Source organism: Salminus brasiliensis, chromosome 1 (genome assembly GCF_030463535.1).
Source record: "Salminus brasiliensis chromosome 1, fSalBra1.hap2, whole genome shotgun sequence".
Lineage (NCBI taxonomy): Eukaryota > Metazoa > Chordata > Actinopteri > Characiformes > Bryconidae > Salminus > Salminus brasiliensis.
Genome location: NC_132878.1, coordinates 7,340,004 through 7,365,808, shown reverse-complemented (window position 1 = coordinate 7,365,808; position 25,805 = coordinate 7,340,004). Strand labels below are relative to the sequence as shown.

The window sequence follows — 25,805 nt, the reverse complement described above, 5'->3', positions numbered from 1 at the left end:
GGGTTGTTCAGTAGTTGGACTGGGCATCCAGGTCCGGGACCTTGTGCAGCATGCACACGTACACATATGCATACACATGTGTGTATGTGTGTGTGTGTGTGTGTGTGTTGGCGTGTGAGTGAACTCATCAGGGCTGAAGCTGGGTGATTGATGGGTGGTTGGAGATGCTCTCTGTTCTGTTCGGGTTTGAAACAAAATGTGTCATCCTGCCCCACGCTCCGACTAATGTGACTCATTCTTCACCTTCATCAAGTCTGCCTCTCTCTCTACTTCACTCTCTCACTCTCTCGCGCTCACTCTCGCGCTCCTCTACGCTATAAAGAAAAGCAATGGAAGTCAGTGTAAAATATTTCTATTGGTCCATTTATGGTGATGCCTCTCACTACATATCCGGACGCTCCTTTTAACGAGTGAGTTCAGCTGCTTTGCAGTGCACCCATTACTGACTCAGGCCTTTAGCTGCTCAGGCTCAGCTTGTTTAATTGCCATAGAAAAGCACTGCCAAAATAACCGGACGCTCTGAAGCAGCCATGCATGAGTCTACAGTCATCATGCCTGCTTAGTGCCATCCGATAGATAGAGAGGTGTACAGCCCTGCAGCGCTGGTGGGCTGTGGAGCAGTGGTTTGACTCCGCACTTCTGACCGTTTTATCCTAGCAGAAGGTGAAGGATATGACCCAGTAATATTTCAGCACATTCAAATCATAAAAAGACAAATTACATCATCATATGCTTTTGAAATCAGCTGGTGATGACTGTGAGTTTGAGGGTTTAAGGGTTAAAAAGAGAAAGCTGTTGAGGAAATGTTAGTAAATACATAAACACACACACACACACACTCACACACACTCACACGGCATAAATGCTCTTCAGGCCTTGACAGTCTATCACAGCTTTATACAACACTCTTGTTTACAGCACTCATATGCAGGCGATCACAAACACACACACACACACACACACACACACACACACACATACATGCATAAATATGTAGAGCGAAGTGCTCTTCAGAAAAATAGGCCATCAGTGGAAATGCCCAAAGCTAGCTTAAGCCTTTCATTTTGCTTCAGAGCCTGTTTGAGTGGAGTGTGTACCAACACTGCCAGCGTACCTCAGTTTCCCCGCTTTTCCCTTTTTGACGTGAGGCAAATCTGACCACTGTTTTTTGTATTGTGTCAGGATTTCCTGGTGAACCGACCAATAGAAACACTCCAAAATGGCCTGGAATGAAGTGTTCTTACATTGACTTCCATTGATAGTTGAGAAGTTTTTTCCCTCCTCCTGTAAAGCTGCTTAATTCACTTTGGAGATGCAAGCTTTCTGCATGACAGCGGCTTTTCTGGGCTTCTTGCAGCATTTCTTTAAAAAAGAGGCAGCGAGACAGACATGCTTAAAGCATACGGCTGATAGGTGGTTTCTGTGGTGTTACTCGGTGCATGCTATGATTTCAAATGTGGTTGCTATGACGTTCCTAAGTGGTTGCTATGGCGTTGCTATGTGGCTGGTATGGTTTTCTAAGTGGTTGCCATGGCATTGCTATGGCATTCCTATGTGGTTGCTATCGTGTTCCAGGTGGTTGCTATGTTAAAAAGAAAAAGCTTTTAGGTGGCTACTATGTTTGGGGCAGCGGTTAGAGCTCCGGGTTATTGATGACAGGGTTGTGGGTTCGATACCCGGGCTTAGCAAGCTGCCACTGTTGGGCCCTTGAGCAAGGCCCTTCACCTTCATATATATATATATATATATATATATATATATATACACACACACTACATGAACAAAAGTATTGGGACACATCTCTTAATTCACTGAATTCAAGTGTTTCATTTAGTCCCGTTGCCACAGGTGTATAAAATCAAGCCCCTAGTCCTACAGTCGGCCTTTCTTACACACATTAGTGAGAGAATGGGAGGTTCTGAAGAGCTCACTGAACTCCAGCGTGGTTCTGTATGTAATAGGAGACACCGCTGCAACAACAACAACAAGTCAGCTGGTGAAATTTCCTCCCTCCTAGATCTTCCTCCATCAGCTGTGAGTGGTGTTATTGAACAGTGGAGGCGTTTAGGAACCACAGCAGCTCAGCAAGACCACGTAGAGTTACAGAGCGGGGTCAGGGCCGAGTGCTGAGCTCAGAGCAGAGTGCAGAAAAGTCTCCAAAACCTGCTGTTAGAGCTGCAAAGAGGGACCAGCTCCATGATAACGCCTATATATAACATATTGCAAATTTGCGTGTGTGTGTGTGTGTGTGTGTGTGTGTGTGTGTGTCTTTTTGCCCTCTATGTGCTTTGTACTCACATTTGGTCTTTGTGCCTGCAGGTCGCCATGGAGACAGTGGCTACTGGCCCTCTGACAATAATCTGATTGACAGGAGCAGTCTGAACGGTAAGCACCGGAACACCCTCGTCATTTCCCACAATGCACTTGGAGAGTGCTTTACATGAGAGCACTCCACGCTCCTCTGGAGTGAAAAATGTCACATGACAGGCGACATCTCTTTGCCTTTGATCTGCTCACCAGCATTGTGGGAATCCCCTTCGGAAGCTGATGTGTCCGGCTGTTGGATGCGAGTGGTTTTCGGAGAGATCGGGCCGAGAACCCCGTGTGTGTGTGTTTGCATGCCCTGTATTCTCATAGTGGGCTCTGTATTCTCATGGTGGGCTCTGTATTCTCATAGTGGGCTCTGTATTTTTATGGTGGGCTCTGTATTCTCACAGTGGGCTCTGTATTCTTATGGTGGGCTCTGTATTCTCACAGTGGGCTCTGTATTCTCATGGTGTGCTCTGTATTCTCATAGTGGGCTCTGTATTCTTATGGTGGGCTCTGTATTCTCATAGTGGGCTCTGTATTCTCATAGTGGGCTCTGTATTCTTATGGTGGGCTCTGTATTCTCACAGTGGGCTCTGTATTCTCACAGTGAGATGAAGATGGTGAGATGAAGATGAGAAGATATCAGGGGTCTTTTGGGTGCTGTGATGAGAGACGTTAAGACCTCCACATGGTCGGGTCTGAAGGATCAGTGCTCTTCCTTCACATACAGTACATGTGCCTGGTTGTCATGGTAACGACATGGTTGCAAAACAGGGGGCGTCAGGACCATCAGGATCGGGAAACATTTCTGCACTGAAGCAGTCAAAAGTTTGGACACGTATCTATTAAGACCTTGGTCTAAAGGGCTGACTTCCTGAAATCTCAAACAGGATGTTGGGTGGGTTGCTATGGTCTTTTTAGCTAGTTGCTATGATATTACGAATGGTTTCTATTGTGTTTCTAGATAATTGGCTGATGGGTAATTTCTATTGTGCTGCTTGGTGGTTTCTGTTGTTTCAAATGTGTTGTTCTAGGTGGTGTCTATGGTGTTATTAGCTTGTTGCTAAGGTGTTGCTGTAAGTGGGTGTAAGGTGGTTTCTATGCTGTTCCTGAGTGGTTGCTAGGTGGTCCCTATGGTGTTGCAAGGCAGTTGCTGTGGTATGTCGGATGATTGTTACGGTGTTGCAAAGTGGTCGCTGTGCTGGTTGCTATGGTCTTGATAGGTGGCTGCTATTGTATTACAGGTGGTTTATATTATGTTTCTAGCTCATTGCTATGGTGTTGCTAATTGGCTGATAGGTGATTTCTATGGTGTTGCTTGGTGGTTGCTGTTGTTTTAAATGTGGTTGCTGTGTTGTTCCTAAGTGGTTCCAATGCTGTTTCAGTTGGTGGCTATGGTGTAGCAAGCTTGTTGCTAAGTGGCTGTAAGGTGGTTACTATGCTGTTCCTAAGTGGTTGCTAGTTGGTCCCTGTGGTGTTGCTAGGTGGTCCCTATGGTGTTGCTAGGCAGTTGCTGTGTGATGTGTATGCCACATGATTGTTATGGTGTTGCAATGTGGTGTTGCAACTGGGTGGTTGCTATGGTCTTGATAGGTGGCAGCTATGGTATTACAGGTGGTTTCTATTGTGTTCTAGGTGTAGCTAATTGGCTGCTTGGTGGTTGCTGTCGTTTAAAATTTGGTTGCTATGATGTTCCAAAGTGGTTGCTATGGTGTTGTTATGTGGCTGGTATGGTGTTGCTAAGCGGTTATCATGATGTCCAAGGTGATTGCTATGGTGTTGCGAAGCTGTTTTTAAGTGGTGGATATGGTCTTAAAAGGGGGTTGCTATGGTTTTGGTCACTAGATAATTCAGTGTCCAATGTTATAGCTATGTCCTGTATTCTGCAACCTGGAGAATATATCCGAACCCTTTATTATTATAAAATAATGTGCTGCCAAACTTCATGATCCGCCGTCTTTCCATCCTGCAGGTTTACCAAAGCTACATGATGACTAATGACTTGTTTTGGAATTTCGCACAGAAATAAAAAGCACAGAAATGACTGCGTTTTGGGAAGGGATTTCACTGTAGGGGTGCCGTTAACCTCTGATGAGTGTTCTCCAGGCCTGTGGGAGGGCGCCAGCGCTTTCATTAATAATAGTTTGACACAGGCTGCCTCGCTTCTTGGCGGGTTTGCATTTTGAGACATAGTCTCTGGTTTGCGTGTTTGTAGTGCTAACACTGCTAACCAAGAAACATCTTACAGGAATATCGGATATTACATATTCCACACGGTTTCCTCACCATCCTCAAAATATAGTGGATCAGCCGAGACTTTAGCGCCAGACGTTGGCTGGAGCTATGATGCTATGGAGCTATGAAGCCATCATTCCACAGTTTACAGTTCTTCCACTGCTCCACAGCTCAATGCTGGGGGGATTTATACCCCTCTAGCCCACACCTGGCCTTTGGCAGCATGGTGCCAATAGGTTTATGTTTATCTGCTCTAGAGAGTCCTATTCTATTGGCAGTATATCTCTACAGTAACTAGACAAGCTGTTTGTGTGTGTGTGTGTGTGTGTGTGTGTGTGTGTATGTGCATTTGCACATCTGTGTCAGCAATGGGTGCAACTTAAAGTAGCCGAATGCGTTCATTAGAAGGGGCGTCCACAAACATTTGGACATTTAGCGCCCAGTATCTTCATGTTCACAGTTGTTATGAGCGCTTGTGGTGGCTTGTGAGTTAGCCAGCTTGCTAACTCTTCCAGTCCAGCCTTGGCTCCGCCCCCTTTCACAAGGAGGCTATCTAAAACTGTGGCTGTAGGAAGGAGATGAAAGACTGAGCAGGCCTGTGATGCCACGTCTCGATGTGAAGGAGTGCAGCACTGTTAATCAGCAGCATCCCTCCCAATTATCTGCTCATGAGACATACGCTGCCATAAGCTCTCATTGCTTTAAAGAATCTGAGAGGGAGTTCACTGCGGGGGGTCCGCTGCCCTCCACACACGCTTCCATATTCGCACATACACTCAAATGCTTCTGCTTGTGTTTATGTGTGTGTGTGTGTGTGTGTATGTTTGTGTGTGTGTGTGGTGTTGGACCGCTCTGAGGGGAAATCTCTTAATTAAGACTGAGCAGGATAATCACAGGCTGCAGCAGGCACACACTGGGGAGGCGTGTTTAGGAGTGTGTGTGCCTGCGCTGTTCTCTGTGCATGTGTTCAGCTGCAGGTGTGTTTTTTGGGATGCCTCATGCCCATTAAGAGTGAAGTGTGTGAATATCTTACCGTGTGTGTACCTCCTTAGTCCCATATTATTTATTTATTTATAAATTTATTCATTTATTTACCTTTTTATTTCTCTAAAAATGACACACACGTGTATATATATATATATATATATATATATATATATATATATATATATATACATGCAGGACCAAGCTGTGTATATATATATATATATATATATAAATATATATATATATATATATAAAATACTACAAATATTTGTATTATAATGGAATTATATTATTATTATATTGTATATTTTTTATTTATTTTTTATTTTAATGTATTCGGATGCTCAGAGAATTAAGCTGTCTTTGCTCCACCCACAAATGGGTTGCCAGATTGGACAAGCTTTACAGAGTGCAATTAATTATCCCATTCAACCTACTGAGAATCAGAGTGTGTTATGAAAGGGGCCTAAGATGTTTTCAAATTTCTTCATAATTCAGGGCCTAAGATGCAAACTGGTGATGCAAACATTGGTGATGGTGAATGAGTGTGAGTGCGTGACTTCAGATAGGGTGGAAAATGCTACAATTCGGTTTTTGGAGCCTTTTTACCACCCTGTTATTTTAGCTCAAAAAATTAATCATAATTTTCCTTTAATGGCGGGCTCATAAAAAAAATTGATGAGCTCTGTTTGGCTTGTTTACGTAACTGCGGCGGCCCACAGTAGTCATATCTCTGACATTAGCATAGCTTTGTTTTTAGCGTCGTAAGAAGAGCATTGCACCATCTTACCGGGCAGTGCTTTACAGCTAGCAATAGCCTTTAGCCTTTTTAGCCTCGCTTCCATTTAGCTTCATCTTTTAGCTAGCCTCAGTCTTCTGTGCCAGGTGCCATCAGGATCAGCTTGGTCCGGTTGCTAATGCTGATAGACCAGCTAAATCATCCCGCTCAAATAAACCGCTGGCTCACCAGCACAGAGTGTGATGTTGTCACCTGGATGACCAGCCTTTCAACCACCTTGACCTTTAAAGACCAGCTTAGACCATCCGGAACCAGCGTCCAGCGAAGGCTGGTCTTGAGCTGGATGTTTCAGCAGGGGCCACTAGCATCCGTGCCATTGTCATTGTTGGCTTCATGTGTGAGTGGTCATAATGTTTTGGCTCATTGAAGTACTCCTTCCATGACCGTACTACTTTATTTTCACACCGGAGCCGTACACCATGCACCATCATCAAACATCAGGCTCAAATACTTGTCCAATCTTGGCATTCCCTGCCAGGGCCGATCCGATTCCAGTATCATCGTATCTCTGGGTGGTTCCCATTTCCCGGAGTGTTACATGGTCACACTTTACCCTCTCTCGCACTCCCTTTCACTGCACCGCCGCCCCTCCACAATCTCATTCATCTCCAATGATTCTCACCACATTTCAACCCCAGAAAGAATGAGAAATATGCTGAAACATTAAGCACAGTCTAAGTCCAATCAATTCTGACGGCGGCGCTGTAGCGCGTTTACATTACGCCGCATTAGAATTCATAGAGTCTGGTTCGCAGATGATTGAACATGATTGAAGTTAAGCGAAGCTGATTTTTATTGAAATGTCTCGTTTAGCTGAAGGGCTTCGGAATACAGTGGGAGGCAGATTATTACACGCAGAAAAAGAGAAAACACACACACACACACAACGTTTTATATCAATTTAAGGATTATCACTACGTGGCTGTGATAGATACGGCAATAAACTGTAAAGAAAGAGAAGATTTCGTTCAGCTCTGTTCTCCCTCTGGGTGAAGAACCTAATATAGTATTCCAAGCGTTTACAAACTTACTGCTACAGTCCGCCGTGAAAAAAAGGTTCTTAGCAAGAAATCCTCTGAAAAGTACCCTAAATATCTGATATTACTGACAAACCGACATTATTGGACCAATGTTATAAGATCAAAGGGTCTTATTTTACTGGTAAATTCAAGAAATAACAGATACACTATCTGGACAAAAGTATTGGGACACCTGCTCATTTGTTGTTTTTACTTCTGAAATCAGGAGTATTAAAAGAGTATTCTGGAGGAACCGTCTCTACTGTCCAGAGAAGAAGCAGAGCTTTCTATTAGATTTTGAAAAAGCATTGCTGTGAGGATTTGATTGTATTCAGCGAAAAGAGCAGTAGTGAGGTCAGGATGTTGGATGATGATCACCACCCCACTTCATCATCCCCATCTCCCCAGCTATTCTAAGGTAATCGAATTGTGCAATAACACTTTCGGCCCGCAGGCGGACCATAGGCTGGTTAAGGGGTTTTAATACCCTTCCAGCTAGTCCATGCCTGTCACCAAGACTAACATTAGCAGCAGATCCTTTAAGTCCTGTGAGATGTGAGGTGGGGCCTCCATGAATTGCATAAAAGGGTCTTTTCTTGGAGCACTTTTGGTAGGTACTGACCACTGCTTCCCAAGAACACCCTACAAGACCTGCCTGATGTTTTGGAGATGTTCTGACCCAGTCGTCTAGAACTTTTTGGTTTCTTTTTGCTTTTGGTTTGGTAGAACAGTTTGGTTCTTGTCAGAGTGGCTCAGATTCTTATGCTTGTCCATTTTTCCTGCGTTTAACACCTTCATGACCCTCAGGAACTGACAGTTCACCTGCTGCCTAATATGTAGATCCACCCCTTAACAGATGAAGCCTCTGTAGACGAAGCTAATCAATGTTTTTCACTTCACCCACCTGTCAGTGGTGCTAATGTAATGGCAGATCGGTGTGTAGTACGTAGTATGTAGCTACTAAAACCCGAACCTGACAACACAATGAGCAATAAACCAGAGAGAAACCCCCTTCACTCATGAAAGAGTGTCATCAGGGATGGTATTCATGCCTCGGCTTTTAAACTAATACACGCGTGGCGAATTTATCGCCGGGATCCAACTGTGCGGGGAACGTGAGTTAAATCGCCGCTTTTCTTCCTTTTCAGACATATTTATGTATATGACAGAGGGGCTGTCACTCCAGCCTGCTGGTGGTGCCTTTGATTTCCCACAGAGTCGACAAGAACACATTTGAATATTTGCTAATGCGTTTCGGTTGTTGCTGGTGGTCTCCTGGCGCATGTTGTGGGTTAGCATGTGTGGCGAAAACAAAGAAGAAAGACAAAGGATGGGGGTTGCGGAGTGTGAGGTGGGAGGATATTGTAAATGACAGCAGTGGGTAGCTTTGAAGTTCAGCATGGTGAGCTGAAGCGCTTGGCAGAAAGCCACAAAGCACAACTTACAAGAATAGAATATAAGGCCTGTACACACATTAAAATAAAGGGGCCACAAAAGGTTCTTTAAGGCGATGCTACAGAAGAGCCACCGTAAAATGGTTCGGTAAAGAACCATTCTTTAATGTGGAAGTGGGAAGAACCTAGGGCTGAGGAACCTAAACTGTGGAGCGGTGGAAGAACTGTGTTCTCTGGAATGATGGATGGTGCTCCATGTGCTCCATGAGTCAGGGAGTTGGGGATGAGGTGAGGTGGGGTGGTGATCATCTTCCAGCATCTGGACCTTACTAGCGCTCTTGTTGCTGAATGCAATCAAATCCTCACAGCAGTGCTTCTTCAAAATCTAGTAGAAAGTCTTCTTATCTGGAGATTAGAGACAGTTACTCCAACAAAAGCAGGAGAAACTCTTTTTTATACCCTTTATTTTTGAAGAAGCAGTGAAGAAGCAAGTGTCCCAATACTTTTGTCCATACTGTGTATGAGGTTAACATAGCTAATAATAGAAGCCGGTATTCACCCAAAGCCCACACACTTCTCCCGACCCCCTCAAACCGCATCCAGGTAACTGCCACTAATGCGTCTAATGCCAGTGAAGCTCAACACGCTTGGAGGAGAACACTGCCTACTAGTTCTACTAAGTCAGGTTACACACACCCAGCTTACTGATGGGGGGAGAGGGAGGGTCATCCTACCCACCCAGACAAAGTGAGGCCTGTTATTCTCTTTTGGATTTCCGACCAATGATCCAGTGATCCAACTCCAGCGATCTTCTCCAGTCATTTATGTTTTGGCATTACTTCTAGAACCCTCTCTTTAAGCCTGAAACCTCGTCGCTAATTCCTCCACGCTGCAACCTTTCCATTCCCAGAGGTCCGAGCAGGCTGCCACAGTGGCGCCGGTTCAATACCCAAGCTTCATTAAAACTGACATTTGGACGAGCTCATGTTGCCAAGGTGATAAACATTTTTAACACTGTGTCCAAAAGTTTGTGGACACCCCTTCTAATCAATGCACTTGGTTGCTGACACAGATGTACAAATACACACATACAGCCTGTCTAGTCCCTGTAGAGAAGAAGTACTGCCAATAGAATAGGACTCTCTCTGGAGCAGATGAACAGTATGAACCTATCGGCACCATGCTGCCTAATGCCAGGTGTGGGCTAGAGGGGTGTAAAGCCCCCCAGCACTTTGGAGCTGTGGAGCAGTGGAGGAACTGTGCTCTCCGGAGTGATGGATGGTGCTCCATCCAGTACTTTTGGGATGAGCTGGGGAGTTGGGAATGAGGTGAGGTGGGGTGGTGATCATCATTATTCAACTTTCTGACCTCAGTAGAGCCCCTTCCAGGCATGCACGGTAACCCTGCAAGTTTCTGGATATTAGCAGACGGATCTGTCTGGATCAGTTGTACCGGACATTATCCAGATTGTTTTCCAGCTGTCCCCTAATATAAAGTCTGGGTGAATAGGGCAGGACATTTTTTTTTGAGGATTCACAGAGATAGTCGGTAGCCTTGTTTGCCATCGCCCCTGTGTCCCAAACAAAACACTGCTATTTCTGCAGCGTACTTCTTGCGTCATGCCCCTTGCCCAAACCACGTGGAGCTTTTCCTGTAGATGGAAAACCTCAGTCTGTACGCAGTCTGTGTGAAAGGGTTTTCCAGGGTAATTCCAGATCATTCCAGTTCATATGTGAAAACGGTCAAAATGGAAACACTCTTGTCGCTGAACGCCATCAAATCCTCACAGCAACACTCCTCCAAAATCTAGTACACAGCCTTCTTCCCTGGACAGTAGCATCAGTTATATCAATAAAAGCAGGATAAACTTTGTTTAATAGCCTTGATTTAGGAAGGAACGCTGAATAAGCAGGTGTCCCAATACTTTTGTCTTTTTACCGTATGTTCACTCTGCTAAATCTAACAGATTTCAGCTTCGATAAAAGGTAGGAATGACTGCTACTGCTAGCCCTAGTGGAAACACACGGCTTTGTATAGTCTGCAGTGAGGGGCTGTTTGTGGCCTGGCTGCACTCATCAGCACGGTGTCACTGCAGTCTGTAGAGCCTTAACCTGCAAGACTGGTAGAAGCCAGGTCAGGGCTTTTGTGGCTCATAACATAAAGGCTGAAGAGACACATATATACACACACACACACACACACACACACACACACACGTAGTAATAGGTTGGGCTGGGAGTGTAGAGTGGCAGTCTATCTGTCATTTATCCCCTGTATTAGTGAGGCTGAGCGTATGACACCCTGAATCTCTCCCTCTGTCTCTGTCGTTCATTACTCCCAGCCTGCTCTCCGTCAAAGGAAGCGAGGGCACCGGAGATGAGGAGAGGGAGGGGCGAGCGTCCGTCCCTCACACTTATCCTCCGTGCAGAGTGAGAGAGAGCGTGCACAAGAGAGAGAGAGAGAGAAAAGAGCGAGAAAGAGCCTCGCGCCGTAGGGCTCAGCCGTCATGGCAGTGGTCGTCCATTTGGCCTGACGCTACGCTATTGTCCTCCAGGCTATTTTGCACGGCCGCGCCGACCGCAGCTGCGGTCCAACAATAGCCATCAGCCAGACGAGGAGAGAGAGAGAGAGAGAGCGAGAGCGAGAGCGCGCGAGAGAAGGCTTATTAGTTGAGACTCTCCAGGGCAGAAACAGGTGCTATGAGAGAGACAGGCTGGAAGGCTTCTCACTGTCTCTCTCGCAGTATTGCTAGCATGCCAGCTCGTGCTCCTCACACCTGTTCCTTCCACCTGTACCTTCCCTTATTACCAGCTTCTTCAACAGCTTCTCGCTTAGCTTAGCCTTCAGACAGACACAGCAGTGCTGGGGTTAAGCTAGGCCTCTCACAATGACACTATATATAGACAAAAGTATTGGGACACCTGCTCATTCATTGTTTGTTCTGAAATCAAGGCTACTAAAAAAGAGCTGATGCTGCTTTTGTTGGAGTAACTGTCTCTACTGTCCAGAGAAGAAGGCTTTCTACTAGATTTTGGAGATTTTGGCATTGCTGTGAGGATTTGGTTGCATTCAGCGACAAGAGCTGGAGTGAAGCCAAGCATGAGGCATAGCGCCAATAGGTCCATGTTTATCTGCTCCAGACCGACCTGCTCTGTTGGCAATACTTGTGGACCCTCAGCACAATCAACGGACAGAAGTATTGGGACACCTGGGCTCATTCTGCTTTTGCTGGAGTAAAAGCTGTGAGGATTTGGTTGCAATCAGAGGACGCTGGCATTAGGCATGGCGCCAATAGGTTTATTTTGATCTGCTTCAGAGAGTCTTATTTTAGTGCCAATAGGTCTGGATCTTCAGCACGATCGATGGACAGAAGTATTGGGACACTGGGTAATCATTGTTTTTTCCCTAATCAAAGGGTATTAAAAAAGAGCTGATGCTGCTTTTGTTGGAGTAAAAATTGTCTCTACTGTCCAGAAAGTAAAGAGGGCTTTCAACAAGATTTTGGAGATTTTGGCATTGCTGTGAGGATTTGGTTGCATTCAGCGACAAGAGCTGGAGTGAAGCCAAGCATGAGGCATAGCGCCAATAGGTCCATGTTTATCTGCTCCAGATCGTCCTGCTCTGTTGGCAATACTTGTGGACCCTCAGCACAATCAACGGATAAAAGTATTGGGACACCTGGGTATTTCTTGTTTCTTCCAAAATCAAGGGTATTGAAGGGTAAAGGGTATTGCTGGAGAAAAAGCTGTGAGGATTTGGTTGCTTTCAGAGGCCGCTGGCATTAGGCATGGCGCCAATAGGTTTATTTTGATCTGCTTCAGAGAGTCTTATTCCAATCTTCAGCATGATCGATTGACAGAAGTATTGGGACACCTGGGTAATCATCGTTTCTTCCCAAATCAAGGGTAGAAAGTTGTTGGAGTAACAACTGTTTCTACTGTCCAGAAAGTGAAGAGGGCTTTCTACAAGATTTTGGAGATTTTGGCATTGCTGTGAGGGTTTGATTGCATTCAGTAGCAGGTCAGCATGTATTAAAAAGAGCTTATTCTGCTGTTGTTGTGTTAGGTTCTTGTTTATCTGCTCCAGAGAGTCCTATTCTATTGGCAGTACTTCTCTACAGGGACTCGACAAGCTGTGTGTGTGTGTTTGTGCATTTAGTGTATGAACATTTGGACACATAGTGTGTACCTCCTAATGCACAGACATACTGGCATATTGCAGGGTTAGCTCCTGGTTTACTCATGTTAGCATCTCGTCAGGCTTGTTTAACAATAATTAGTGTTAAGTAAAGGAGCTCCTCAACAAGTAGTTAGCCCTGTTTGCTCTGGCTGGCAATGGCTCCGGCTCAAAGAGCAGAACATTTTTCTCCTATTATGCATTTCATTGATCGTGTGCTTCGCTGGGGGAACCAATGCTGCCTGCTCAAGACCAAGGCCTCCAAACTGCGCCTTTTTATCTTCGGCCTCAGATCTGAAATTGATCGCGGAGAGCAATTTATGCCTCTCTTGTGCGGTGCTGGAATTTAAAAGAGCCAAACCTATTCATTTGTCAAGAGCCTTTCTGACTTGAAGGATTTCTCGCAGCCCAGACTACCGTCTCGTTCAAAGAGCTGCGGCGGATTGTCGTACTCTAGTGCTTTGCAATTAAATAGCTCTGGATTCAGTGTTTCACCATTTACTGGTTAAAGTGGTTCTGGTTCGGAGTTGATTTGCTTGGTTTGTTTCTGACTCAGGTTGAGGAGAAATTCGTCAGATGGCTTTATTTCAGTTGATCTGCTTGAGGCTTCATTTCGGCCTCCAGGCATTTCTGCTCTTTTGATGAGGTTCTGAGGTTCAGAGGTTCGGAGGTTCTCTGTATGGTAAATATCTTCATCATGCTGTTGTTCTTTTAAAGGTGCTGTATACGACTCTGAAGAACGACTGTTGATATTTGGACTCAACAGCAAAAAAAACTAACAAAACACACCCCTCCTTTCAGTGCTGCTTCAGAGGCTCCGCCCCACACCCCCCTCACCCCACAAATTCAGGCCCACGCATTGTCAAAGTAACAATACCGGGCTTTCTAACCGAAAGACAGCTAACACAAACATCAAACAAGCATCAAAAGCACACCTCCTACCAGCCTCGCCCAACATCGCTACTGTGATGTTAGCGTGCTGGCTAACGGCCTCGTCCAACTTCGTTACTGCAGTGTTAGCACATACCGGCTACTGGCCTCATCTAACCTCACTACTGCAGTGTTAGCACACCAGCTAACAGCCTCGTCCAACATCGTTAGCGTAGTGTTGGTTCTTCAGCTACTGGTCTCACCCAACATCACTACTGCATTGTTAGCGTGCTGGCTAACGGCCTCGTCCAATGTTGCTACCTCAGCGTTAGAGTGCTGGCTTACGGCCTTGTCCGACTTTGCTACTGCAGTGTTAGCGCATACGTTACTGGTCTCATCCAACATCACTACCGCAGTGTTAGCACACCAGCTTCTGGCCTCATCTAACATCGCCACTGCAGTATTAGCATGCCAGCAAACAGCCTCGTCCAACATCATTAGCACAGTTTTAGCATGCCTAACATAGCATTGCGAATTATGCATGAATTAAAAAATGTTTTAAATCTTCATGACCATAAAACCCTCAAATACTATGATATCATTTTAGAGAGAGAGCAACACCATGGCTAGCAATTAGCTTTAGCTAGGTCAGCGCTAGCAAACTGTTAATACAATTGCTGCTGCTGCTGCCTATCCAGCAGGAATAGAACAACACCCTTATCCCTTTTTACCTCTTTCAGCAATCGGTAGTACCCCCACCGTCCAGGTGCATCAGTGTTTACACGTATCTTTGCCCTCGTCTGATCTTACTGTTCAGCTTTTGTTCATCTGCTCTTTTCCTTTACGATCACTGGCATTTTTTCCAGAACGGAGAGCTAGCCAGAATTTTACTCAGTAGACAGAATTAAAATCGCATACAGCTCCTTTAAATGGGCACTCCAGTGTTCTTCAGCCTGATCTCTCTTAGCTGCCTCTGTAGCGAACAGTGGATCACCACAGACAGTTACTTCCACATGAAAAAAGAAACCTGTTGACAACAAAACCTGTTGACTCCAAACACGCTAAGAATAGAAGCTAATGGACCGCTGCTTCCGCTGTTGTTTTGAGCAGATGCCAGGTCTTCTAAGAACAGAGACACATGCTGAAATCCTTCCTCATTACCAGCTGCTGATTACACTGTTGAATATAGAGGCTATGGCCAAATCTCCCATACTGGGTGACTAGTTTGGTCTAGCTGGTTGACTAACTAGCTTGCCAATGCTGGTCGCACTGGTCAGGTTAGCCAGGGAGGGAGACCAGTTAAACCATTAATATTAGAAAAGAAGGAAAAACTGCTCATTTAAAACACACTAATAGTAGAAGCTACAGGGCAGTTGGTCATAATGGTCGTACTGGTAAACCAACACTGGTCATGCTGGTAATGTTGGTCAAGAAACTTAGAAGTCATACTGCTTGACTGGCTTGGTCAGGTTGGTCATGTCGGCTAAACCATCCACAACTGAAAACATAGACTATGCTGGTCAAGAGCTAAGCCGGTCAGCCAGCTTAACCAGTCTGAGCAGCTTAATGTTTTCCTGCTCCTAGAAAAGATTTAAAAACACACTAATAATAAAAGCTAATGGTCAGTTGGTCATGATGGCTTTGCTGGTCATACTGGTAAACCACACTGGTCATGCTGGTTGACCAATGGGCTAATGTTGGTCAAGAAGCTTAGACGTTATACTGCTTGACTGGCTTGGTCAGGTTGGTCATGCTGGTAGACCGGATAAACCATCTAAACCAACTCAAATGAAAACATATGCTATATGACTATGCCGGTCAAGAGCTAAGCCGGTCAGCCAGCTTAACCAGTCTGACCATCTTGAGCTGTCCATTTCCAACAGCCAGTTACTTTGATATGTTTTCCTGCTTCTGGAAAAGGAAATGATAGAAGCTAATGGCCAGTTGGTCATGATGACCACACTGGTCATACTGGTTGACCAGCGTGGTCAGGTTGGTCATGTTGGTCAAGAAGCTTAAAAGTCAGGACAAAAACATAGAGGTCAAGCTTAGACTTAAACTAAAATATACCTCAGCTTAACCGGTCAGCCTAACCAGCTTGACCAGCTGGAGCTGATGGAGCTGTTGGAGATGAGGTTGGAGAAGTGTCCATTCACTACCTGCTTTCTCCTCATGACGGCAATTCTTCTTCTCTCTCCCTTGTTGTTTCAGAGCCCCCTATTGGTCAGATGCGGCCTCCCCACGGCAGCGTGACCCCTCAGAAGAACAGCAACCTGCTGGTTATCATCGTTGTGTCTGTGGGCGCCGTCACCATCGTGGTGGTGGTCATAGTGGCTCTCATCTGCACCCGACGCACCTCCGCCCAGCAGAGGAAGTGAGTCTCTCTCTTTATCCCTCTCTCTACCACTCTCTCTCTCTCTCGCACTGTCATTTCTTTCTGTCCACCGTTCACACTGTCCTTTTCTCATGGACAGGCAGGCGAACGGCAAATACACACACACACACACACACACACACACACACAGAGAAACACACGCCTGACACGTGCTGATGACGTCTGTGTCTTTGAGGCTATTCCAGTGCCTCCTTGGCCAGCTTTGTTGTGCTCAGTAGGAACGGCAGCAGCGTAAGTCATTACGCCTGAGTACCAGCCTGTCCTGAGCGTGGCTGGGGTTTGTGTTGTGTTCAGGCGCTGGAGAACACATCTCGGAGGCGTGTGGCCTGCCTTCGCTTTCAGAAACACGTTGTCAACAGCTGCACTGGTTGTTAAGCATTCTCTTTGATTCTGCTCTCTGTAAACATCCGTGTGTTTCCCTGTTTCCACTCTGTGCGTCTGGATTCAGGTGCAGAGTGCTAGTATTGAGGCTGTTTCAGACATCCTCACCAGTACCACAGCCTTTTTTCTTTTTTCTTTTCTTATCTCCTCTTCATTTTTTTACTCACAGACAGTATTTTCTATATGGACAAAAGTATTGGGACACTTGCTCATTCATTTGTTGGAGTAACTGTCTCTTCTATCCAGGGACGTTTTTCTGTGTTGGCAGCATTAGCGAGGTCAGAATTTACACTTACATCCATGGCATTTAGCTGACACTCTTATCCAGAGCGACTTACAAGGTTACTCGTATTACAGAGGAGGGCCAGTGTAGTGTTAGGAGTCTAGCCCAAGGACTCTTATTGGTGTAGCTCAATGGCAGTTGGTAGTGTTATTTGTTGTGCCACACCAACCACAGTCACAGTCACAGATGTTGGATGATCACCAGACCCATCTCCTCCGCAGCTCCCCAACCCATATTTTCAGAACACATATTTTCCCCAACCCATATTTGCAAATGCACACTAACGAGGCTAGTGTGGAGAAGTACTGCCAATAGAGTAGGACTCTCAGGAGCAGATAAACAAGCCGAAATGAACCCATTGGCACCATGCTGCCTAATGCCAGGCGTGGGCTAGAGGGTAATGAACCCCCCCAGTATTGAGCTGTGGAGCAGTGGAAGAACTGTGTTCTCTGGAATGATGGATGGTGCTTCATTGGGAAGTTGGGGATGAGGTAGGGTGGTGATCATCCAACATCTTGAGCTCACTAACGCTCAAAAATCTGTTTCTCCGACAAAGCAAGGAAACAGTGAGTGAGCAGGTGTCCCAATACTTTTGTCTCTACAGTGTACAAATTGTCGGCATCTGCATTAGAGTTAGCGTCCAAGTAGCTTTGCCCCGTCGTGTTATTCTCCCTGCCTCCTGTTGGTCATTAGCCCAGAGCTATAGCTTGAGCTGATGGCCGCTGACAGGAGTGGGCTACCCACATGACTGACTCATTATTGGAGCTGCAGCGCTAACGAGATGAGTTAGTGGCGCCACGCTGGACCTGTGCTATTAAACGAGTGTAGCCCTCGGTGATGAACCAGGGTCTTGTTGATATGCTAAGTGCTAGCACCTAAATGAGGTAAAGTGCCCTTTTGTCAAGACAGTGAAGGCACATGTTAAGTCACTTTAATTACGGAGGCCCAGCGGAAACAACTGGAGCAGGCAAATGCAGTTAGCTGCTACTTACTCATACTTAGGTGGGCTGAGGACGCGTGCTGTTTGTGTTTTGTAGTGAGCCGAGAGAGAGAGACAGAGACAGAGAGAGTGCGAGAGAAATCAGTGGTTATTCAACTGTAAGAAAATCTGCAATTTTGCAAGGTGTCTAAATGTTTGTGGACACCCCTTCCAATGAATTCATTCAGCTACTTAAAGCTGCACCCATTGCAAACACAGATGTGCAAATGCTCACATACACATACACAGCTTCTCTAGTCCCTGTAGAGAAGTACTGCCAATAGAATAGGACTCTCTGGAGCAGATAAACATCATGAACCTATTGCCACCATGCTGCCTAACGCCAGGTGTGAGCTAGAGGGGTATAAAGCCCCCCAGCATTAAGCTGCTGTGGAGCAGTGGAACTGACTGTGTTGTCTGGAGTGGTGGTTGGTGCTCCATCCAAGGAGTTGGGGATGAGATGGGGTGGTAATCATCCAACATCCTGACCTCACTAACGTTGTTGTTGCTGAATGCAATCAAATATAGCTAGGAGAAAACCTTCTTCCCTGCACAGTAGCAGGATCAGCTCTTTTTAATACCCTTGGGTTTGGAAGAAAAAGTGAATGAGCAGGTGTCCCAGTACTTTTGTCCATACTGTCAATTTATAATATACATGAGTTGGCCCACCCTACCACAGTGCCGCCCACCAGGTTTGTTACAGACCGGTGAGAAACATTGCAGTAGTGGAGTGCAGTATGAGTAGATAGGGTTGTTGGATGATAGTGTTAAAGAATAATGGTTGACTTGCTTTCGCGCACCATCATTGCAGCGCGAGAGTGTTTGTGTTAGCCTGTTTGTAGCATATATGAAGCAGAAATTTTCTAACGTCTAAATGTCTAACATTCAGAAGACCCAGTAGTATTTGCTGGAGCAAGGTACACCAGACAAAATGTGTTCAGTTTGACGCGATAGCAGCAATTGTTGGGAATCCCATTCAGCGCGACAGCAGCGGCATCTGTGGGATTTACACTGATACTGATCAGATCAGACCGTTTTCTATATTGGTCATACTGGTATACTAGTCACTCACTCTCTTGCACGCGTGCATGCTCTCTCTCTCTTTGTAGAAAGCGTGCCACTCACAGTGCAGGCAAGAGGAAAGGAAGCCAGAAGGACCTTCGGCCTCCTGACCTGTGGATCCACCACGAAGAGATGGAGCTGAAGAACATCGAGAAGCCATCCAGCTCTGCCCCCTCTGGCCGAGAGTCGCCAATCCAGAGCTGCCAGGAGATCGCCCCGGTCAGCCACAGCCAGTCTGAGAGCCAGATGGGCAGCAAGAGTAGCCACTCAGGTCAGAATCCACGTCCAGAGGGCTTTCTTCACGCCTTCCTTTCGTTCTTATGGATGGCCTGACTCTGTCAGTGTGTGTACGGCTTCATAGAACAGAGCCTTTTCTCCTATTATTTATATTAAATATAGAGAAATGGGTTATTTAATGTCAAACCAATTAACCCAGCAGTTGAAGCAGCGCAGCATATGTGCTATTTCTTTTCTATTACTGCTCTGAGGTAGTTGTTAAAATCGCTGACAGCTCTGGAGCTGCTGCTTTCTTCTACAGTTTAACCTGACTGGATTGCCTGCAGTCAGGGTTTTGATATTTTAAAATATTCCCTTTTTAAATGTATTATTGTTTTCTATGATTCCTAATTTCTACAGATAGCCACGAATAAGCTTTTGATTAAAGATCCCTATCTCTCATTAGTCTTACTTTGTTTTCTGTGAGGTCCATTTTTTGTGGTTGTGTGCTTTTATGCACCATAAATCATAAATATGTCATAAATCATTCCTCATGATCATACTCTGACCTCTTTTATTTAATCTAATTATCCCTTAGAATTCAGCTGTTTGTTACTGTGCCTTTAAGACCGATATACTGCATGTAAATGAGCTCTGTTTTGACTGGCGGTCCTGAAATTGTGCCTCAGTCCTTATGTGAGACAGTCCTTATAACTTCAGTTTGAGTGGGCGGATATAAATGCTGTGATTTTTGTGACATCACCAAAACCAAAACCACTTCCTAGCAACATCCAAGCAACCACCTGGGACACCACAGCAGCCACCAAGCAACCACCTGGGATATCACTGGCAAAAACTAGCAAAACCCCAGCAAACACTTGGTATACCATAGCCACCACCTAACATCCTATAAACCACTTAGGATAACATAGCAACCACCTAACATCATAGCAACCACCTTGGAAACCTTAGCAGCCACCAAGGACCTACCTGGGATATCATAGCCACCGCCTAGCTATACCCCAGCAACCACCTGGTATACCATAGTCACCACCTAGCAACCTATAAACCACTTAGGATAACATAGCAACCACCTAAGATCCTAGCAACCACCTTGGATACCATAGCAGCCACCAAGGACCCACCTGGGATACCATAGCCACCACCTAGCTACACCCCAGCAACCACCTGGTATACCATAGTTAACACCCAACATCCTATAAATCACTTTGGATACCACAGCAACCACCTCAAATATCACAGCAACCACCTAGCAACCTGGGATTCTATAGGCACCATTTAAAAACACCACAATAACTAACATGGAACAGCCGCTAGTTTCATTTGGCTCATGTCAAAGTTATTTTTTCTCGAAGAAGAAATTGCAAACCCCCCTCGCTATAAATCAAGTACCCCTGGGGGAGCCAGGCCTTATTTTGAGGATCTTGGATGTATATCAAGCTCTTCTCTTCTGCAGGTGGTGATGCTGATGAAGCCTCCAGCAGCATATCCACGCTGGAGCGCTCCCTGGCTGCCCGGAGGGCCACGCGCACCAAAATGATGATCCCAATGGACTCCCAGCCCAGCAATACACGTGAGTGACGAAACAGGCTAACCATCTCTGCTCGGCTGCTTTCTCCACTGTAAACTCACACAGCACTATACAGTTGTGTGCAAAAGTTTGGACACCTCAAATGACATACTTTTCTGAGTGAACCTAAATAAACCAACCTCTACCGTATACCGGAACAAAATAACTGATAACTAACCATCTACTAATCATTCTAATGTTCTAGTCTTGTGCATCTTAAAATCAGCAGTAGGACGTGAGGAACATGTAAACAAAGCTGTAGTGATAAACACAGCTGTAGAAGATTCCAAAATGACAGAGAAACCAGGCTCAGCTCCAGGAGTTCTCATGTCTTAAAGGGGCAGATCAAACCTAGTTACACTGAGGCTGAGGCTGCAGGTTCACCGACACTGGACAGCCAGAGCCTGGAGAAACGTAGCCTGGCCTGATATCTGCTGAGACACACAGATACTAAGGTCAGAATTTGGCTCCGGCAGTATAAATCCATTCCCATGAAGATCAAATGTCCAGATGTTTTAATATGTTCAAAAAGACAAAGGTTTTCATGGGGTGTCCTCATTTTTTCACATGACTGTAGCCCAACACCTCAGAGTTTGACACCTCGTTCAGGCGTCCAGGTTGTGAGCCTGGAATAGGCCTGGCTTCTCTGCGGCCAAGCTTGTCCTGTGACAATAACAGGTCTGATAGCACTTGACGAGACACAGTCTGTCGTCCAGTCTGCTCCAAACACTCATCAGTCACAGCATCAGGCTGAAGGAATGGGGACCTCCGCTGCCACGGCTGAAGGAAACAAAGACACACACACACACACACACATATACACATACACACCCAGACAGACTGTAAACCAACAGCAGACGCGTTGGAACACAGCGGCCTGCTGTTCAGTGCACTGTGGCTCAGAGAGGGAAAGAGATAAATAAGGAGTGATAAGGAGGTAATGAATCTGTGCCCACAGGGCTGGCTAGTCTGTGACAGCATGGACCGGAGCCAGCCTGCTGCAGAACGAGAGAGAAAGAGGCCTGAGACTGAGAGACTGAGCATCAAAGTGTTTCAGAAAAACCCTGTCTGCCAGAATAGGCCAGAATCTGGCCGCTCTGAAGACTACTCTATAGAACAGCACATCTCACACATGTCTCTGATACTGCTGATCCTTAAAGCGATACTCAAATGCAGTCAGTCAGCTGGGGGGACGTGTTTGGAGCTTTTTTAGTTTTGCTTTAGCTGGAAAGTAATGGAAGATAAAGCTGTGACTAATAGCATCAAGCTAACAGTATGTCTAAGTTATTTACTAGGTCATTTCTAATTGATGTTCGTAGTAGTTGTAAGCACTTAAATTAATTATAAGAACATTTCTATTTACATATTTATATTAATTTCTGTGATAATACTATCAACTATACTATATATTTTATAGTTATTTATATATTATAGGCATTGATTACTTGTTTTAAGTCTTTTGTATCTTGTAAAATTAGCTTTTGAATTTTTTTAGTGGAAAAAAGGAAGATAATGTAGAGATAATGTTTAATAATGATGTTTTGGGGGATTTTTAATAAGGCAATGTAGATATTTTGGGGGATTTTGTCAAGAAATAATTCTGATAAATCAAGAAATCAAAACTTCTTCAAGAAATATTGCAGATACTTTTGGAGGATCTTTAGCGAATTCATGTCGATCTTTCAGGATATTTCTTGGGATTTTCTACAGAAATAATTTTAGTTTAGTTTTAAAGAAATAATGCAATTGTTTGACTTTTTTTTATAAAATCGACAAGATACTTTAAAAGTGTTTTTAAAGATTTAATGCAGACAGTTTTTGGGATATTTTAAGAAGCAGATCATTTTTGTTTTTTTTCCCTAGAAATAATACAATTATTTCACTTTTTTAAGAAATAATAAATCTATTCAATCTATTCTATTCTATAAATCTATTTCAAGACGTGATGCAGATTATTTTTTTTATTATTTATTTATTTTTGTTCCATTGTTTTGTACATTTCAGATAATTGCAGATAATTTAGCTATATATTTACTAATGCTAAAACCACTATGTTTGTACATGTGTAAAATATACTGATTATAAAATTAATAAAACAATTAGATGCAGTAATAATGCACCAAACCTCAGATTGGCTGATGGTCTACATTTGTAGTGGGGGTCTATTTCTAAGTGGTTTTGGCCGAACTATTGCTCTATTATGATGATATCATAGCTGGAGCTGCCCCAAGTACCATGAGCCTATATGGGGCTGTTGTTGGCTTTCTGTGATGTCGCTCCTGATTGCTGAGTGCAGTTAGCGAGGCTGGCTTTATGCGAGCTGATTGGTGGAGTTGAGGATGTCGGGCGGGATCGATTGAGTGATGGGAATTCATTCCTCGTCTGGGGGGCTTTCTGACTTGAATATACTGCTAATCTGGTTTAGGGGACTAGCCTGGAGAAAATGGGCCTCCAAGAATGCAATCATACTGCCACACACACTCACACACACATACACACTAAGGAAGAGTCTCAGATCCTCTGCCTCAGTGTTGGTAGATTGGATTGATCTGTGGCATAGCTTTCGTTGTGTGGCTGCTTTTGGCTGCTTTTGTCAGTCACACACATACACACACACACACATACATAAACACATCCATACACACATATACACACACACACACACACCTAAAAATACACACACATACTGAATAAATATAATAAAGGCTGCTTCAGCAGCATAAAAGGTCCAGACTGACTTCTTGGGTTCATAGATAGAGAATGGGATTGAAAAAAAAGACTCAAAGCACACACACACACACACACACACACACACACACATTCGCATTACTCAGCAACCACGTCTTCCAGTCTGAGGCAGTTTAAGAGATAGCGATCTTCCCATGTTTAGCATTTCAGACACTTTATCTGTCTCTCTACCTCTCTCTCCTTACCTCTCTCGCCCCTCTCTGAGGCCCTCAGGCGTTCGTCTCAAGGTCAGCGCTGCTGGCTCGCTGATGGAGGAATACTAACTGCCCACAGGGGCACAGGGGGTCAAACAGCTTAGAGCTTCTGACTTCACACACTTCAGACTAACATGTATGCTCTGCATTGCTGGTGGCTCAGTGAGTGGACCCAGAGGGGCCACGGCCCACCCATTAGCATCGCTCATGGTCGTGGGGTCCCAGAGAGCATAGTGGACGTCACTAAGGTCAGTTCAGTTTAGTTCCGGTTGGCTTCACTGGAGTGACTGGTTGGACAGTAATGTTGCCAAAGCACATAAACATCCAATATGAACACACACTATATGGACAAAAGTATCGGGACACCTGCTCTTCCGAAATGAAGGGTATTCCCAAAAATGATCCTGCTTTCTGAACTGTCACTAATCATCTCTCCATCCTTCTCTCTCTCTCTCTCTCGCACTCTTGCTCACTCTCACTCTCTGTAGCGGTGGTCAGTGCAATCCCGGTGCCCACGCTGGAGAGCAGTCAGTACCCAGGCATCCTTCCCTCGCCCACCTGTGGGTACACCCCCCACACCAAATTCACACTCAGACCCATGCCCTTCTCCACGCTCACCGTGGACCGCAGCTACGCCTCAGGTACGCTTCTCTCACTCTCTCTCTTGCTCTCTCGCTCTTATTCTCTCTTTCTTCTCCTCTCTCTCTCTTACTCTCTCTTTCTTCTCCCCTCTCTCTCTCTCTCTCTCTCTCGCTCTTACTCTCTCTTTCTTCTCTCTCTCTCTCTCTGAAGTATGTCAGGGGTTCTCTGAGTGTTCTCTGAGGTTCTGCAGTTTTAATATTTCATGTTCATGTTCATGTTTAATATTTCTGTCTCTCTCTAGTGCTTTAACTCTCCCTCCTCTACGGCGTAATTCTCTCTCTCTTCCTTTTAATCACTCGATTTCTCTCGCTCATCTCCTTTTCTCATTCTCTCATTCTCTTTAACTTTCACTCTGTTTTTCTCTCTCGCGCGCTCTCGCTCTCTCTTTCATCTTCTTTCGCTCTTGCTTTTCTCTGTCTCTCTTTATCACTTTCTCTACTCTTCTTTCTTTTCTCTCTATCTCTCTCACTCGCTCTCTCTCGCACTCTCTAGGTCTGCCCTTGGCCGTGTTTTATCTCTCTCTATTTAAAATGCTCTCTCTTGCGCTTTCTTTCTCTCTTTCTCTCCTCTACTGCATAATTCTCTCTCTCTCTCTTTCTCTCTCTGAGGAAAGTCAGAGAGCAGACTTGTAAGACACTAAACTCTTCTGTCAAAATATTTGATTATGTTATTGTTTGTTTGTTTGTTTGTTTGTTGGTTGGTTGGATGACTGAGACAAGGTTGCTGTGCTTTGCTGACTCTTTACATCAGACTGTAAACACACACATGAACGGCCACAAGGCTGAGTGCTTTGAAATGGCACTTCAAATAAGCACACACACACACACACACACACACACACACACACAAACACACACACACACATAAATCCAGACAACCCAGAGGAGCCCTGCCAAGTTATTTGAGTGGACAGAACACACACACAACTCTGTAAGCAAACTTCATCTGAGAAGATGATCTGTAAGTGTGTGTTTATTAAACACTAAACCTCAGAATAACTACAAATCAGCGCACTGTTGTGTGTGTGAGTGTTAGCTTGATCATTCTCAGCTCTCTACAGGAGGAAGGCCAGTATTCCCAATTAAAGTCCAGGCAGATTACTCACACTGTACATGTGAATCATTAGCCATGTGCGGACAAAGCCGGGATTTATGTGCTCACACTGGACGAAAGTAGTCGGTTCGGCTGACGTACTGCGACGTGGGTGCTCACACGGCACGTGAAATGCAGCCCCTAGGAGAACTGTCATGCAAGTTCTCAGTTCTCATCAGCAGAAAGCACATAGCTTTGCTAGCTTGCTGTGTGCTGAAATTCCAAGGAAAAGAGGAGATGTGGTTCCCAGGTGACTGGAAAGACGATTTTGCAGAGAGAATTGGAGGGAAGCTACAACTTGACTGTGCATGTGTGTAGGGGGGTCCAACACTTTTTCAGCTTGCTCTGTGGATTGTATAACTCACAGACAGATTTATAAACTCTCTAATATCAATGAAAACTACAACATGCAGCTTCTAAGGGAAAAAAACA

General features: G+C 45.0%; 1 protein-coding gene across 1 annotated transcript in view; it reads left to right on the top strand.

Annotated features, from left to right (window-relative positions):
• Nucleotides 1–25,805, top strand: part of dcc (DCC netrin 1 receptor) — a 358,534-nt gene that overhangs the window by 309,588 nt on the left and 23,141 nt on the right. Inside the window, exons 22-26 of the mRNA XM_072696028.1 lie at nucleotides 2,320–2,385; nucleotides 16,002–16,164; nucleotides 18,938–19,161; nucleotides 20,584–20,700; nucleotides 24,128–24,280. Coding sequence (XP_072552129.1) covers nucleotides 2,320–2,385; nucleotides 16,002–16,164; nucleotides 18,938–19,161; nucleotides 20,584–20,700; nucleotides 24,128–24,280 — 723 coding nt within the window. The remainder of the gene's footprint in view (nucleotides 1–2,319; nucleotides 2,386–16,001; nucleotides 16,165–18,937; nucleotides 19,162–20,583; nucleotides 20,701–24,127; nucleotides 24,281–25,805) is intronic.